Source organism: Calidris pugnax, unplaced genomic scaffold (assembly GCF_001431845.1).
Source record: "Calidris pugnax isolate Ruff unplaced genomic scaffold, ASM143184v1 scaffold167, whole genome shotgun sequence".
NCBI lineage: Eukaryota > Metazoa > Chordata > Aves > Charadriiformes > Scolopacidae > Calidris > Calidris pugnax.
The window spans coordinates 2,153,678-2,155,483 of NW_015091045.1; the positions used below are offsets into that span (position 1 = coordinate 2,153,678).

General features: G+C 59.8%; 1 protein-coding gene across 3 annotated transcripts in view; it reads left to right on the plus strand.

Annotated features, from left to right (window-relative positions):
- SMARCD2 (SWI/SNF related, matrix associated, actin dependent regulator of chromatin, subfamily d, member 2) overlaps positions 1-1,800 on the plus strand; it is a 22,941-nt gene extending 21,141 nt beyond the window's left edge. For all 3 annotated transcript variants that reach the window (XM_014956485.1, XM_014956483.1, XM_014956484.1), the window contains 4 exons: positions 203-338; positions 445-567; positions 1,471-1,572; positions 1,672-1,800. In XM_014956485.1, coding sequence (XP_014811971.1) covers positions 203-338; positions 445-567; positions 1,471-1,572; positions 1,672-1,725 — 415 coding nt within the window. In that variant the 3' untranslated portion in view covers positions 1,726-1,800. The remainder of the gene's footprint in view (positions 1-202; positions 339-444; positions 568-1,470; positions 1,573-1,671) is intronic.
- Positions 1,801-1,806: the final 6 nt, after the last annotated feature.

The following is a 1,806-nucleotide window of genomic DNA, read 5'->3' on the forward strand; positions in this document are numbered from 1 at the left end:
GGGTTGAGGAGGGGAGGGCAGAGCCTGCAGGGGCTCCGAGGTCTCCAAGCCAAAGCAGGAGCGAGCACAAGTCACTTGGGAGGGGAAAAATCAGCCAAAAAAGATTTGGGGGCTTCTTGAGGGGTGCTTGGGGGAGTCAATCCCACCCTACATCCAGGTGGGGGCTGAGGAATGGCCCCCATAACACCCCGTTTCCTCCCAGCGTGGACCCCAATGACCAGAAGAAGACAGCCTGCTATGACATCGATGTGGAGGTGGACGATCCCTTGAAAGCTCAGATGAGCAACTTCCTGGCTTCCACCACCAACCAGCAGGAGATCGCCTCCCTGGATGCCAAGGTGAGGGGGGTGGCACTTCAAGGCTGCACCCGCAGAGCTGGGGGGAGTTGGTGTCCTGCTCCTGGGGAGGGACACAGCTGCCTCTCACCCCTTGTCACCTCCCCAGATCCACGAGACCATCGAATCCATCAACCAGCTGAAGACGCAGCGGGATTTCATGCTGAGCTTCAGCAACAACCCGCAGGATTTCATCCAGGAATGGATCAAATCCCAGAGGAGGGACCTCAAGGTGAATCATAGAGTGGTTCAGGATGGAAAGGACTTTAAAGCCCCCCCCAGTGCCACCCCCTGCCCTGGGCAGGGACACCTCCCACCACACCAGGTTGCTCCAGGCCCCCTCCAACCTGCCCTTGAACCCCTCCAGGGATGGGGCAGCCACAGCTTCTCTGGGCAACCTGGGCCAGGGGCTGGGACTGGGAGCAGGGAGGGTCCAGCCCTGGGACTCACCCCATGGTCTCAACAAGAGGTGCTGTCTCAGAGGAGGAGGATGAGGCCACCAGATGTGATGAGCGTGGAGGTGGCTGGTGGCTTGAGAAGTCCCCAAACCAATGACAGCCACTGGGTGACAGATGGAGCCAGGAGGAAGATTGCTGGGGACATCCCAGGGAGGTGGTTGAGGCACCATCCCTGGAGGTGTTCAAAAGACGGGTTGATGTAGTGCTGGGAGGGATGGTTTAGTGATGGTGATGCTTCTTGTTTGTTGTGTGGGTGTCTATTTTTGTCAGTCAGGTTGACGGTTGGACAAGATGATCTTTAAGGTCCCTTCCAACCTAGAAGATTCTGTGATTCTCCTCTTCCTCAGGCAACATCTGCTGCCATTGTCCAAGGGGACAGGGGGGCTTGGGTCTGAGGCATGAAAGCAGCTCTAATGTCATAGAATCATAGAAGGGTTTGGGTTGGAAGGGACCTTAAAGCCCCCCCAGTGCCACCCCCTGCCCTGGGCAGGGACACCTCCCACCACACCAGGTTGCTCCAAGCCCCCTCCAACTTGGCCTTGAACCCCTCCAGGGTTGGGGCAGCCACAGCTTCTCTGGGCAACCTGGGGTGGGGAGCAGGGAAGAGGGGGGGGGTCCAGCCCTTGAAACTCACCCCGTGTGTGTGTGTGTGTCCCCCGACCCCATTCTTTGCTCAGATCATAACAGACGTGATCGGGAACCCCGAGGAGGAGCGACGGGCCGAGTTCTACCAGCAGCCCTGGGCGCAGGAGGCTGTGGGCAGACACATCTTTGCCAAGGTGGGTGCCACGGCGGGTCGGGGTGGCAGCAAGGAGGGGGGGGATGTCCCTGGGGAAGCCCCCCTCCCTGCCTGACTCCTCCTTCCCCATCTTTTCCAGGTCCAGCAGCGCCGGCAGGAACTGGAACAAGTCCTGGGGATCCGCCTGACCTAAGGGGCCGGCGGGGGCTCGGGGGCTCCTCCTCCTCTCCTGCTGCCTGAGCCTGACGGTACTTCTTACTGGAATCAAACACAG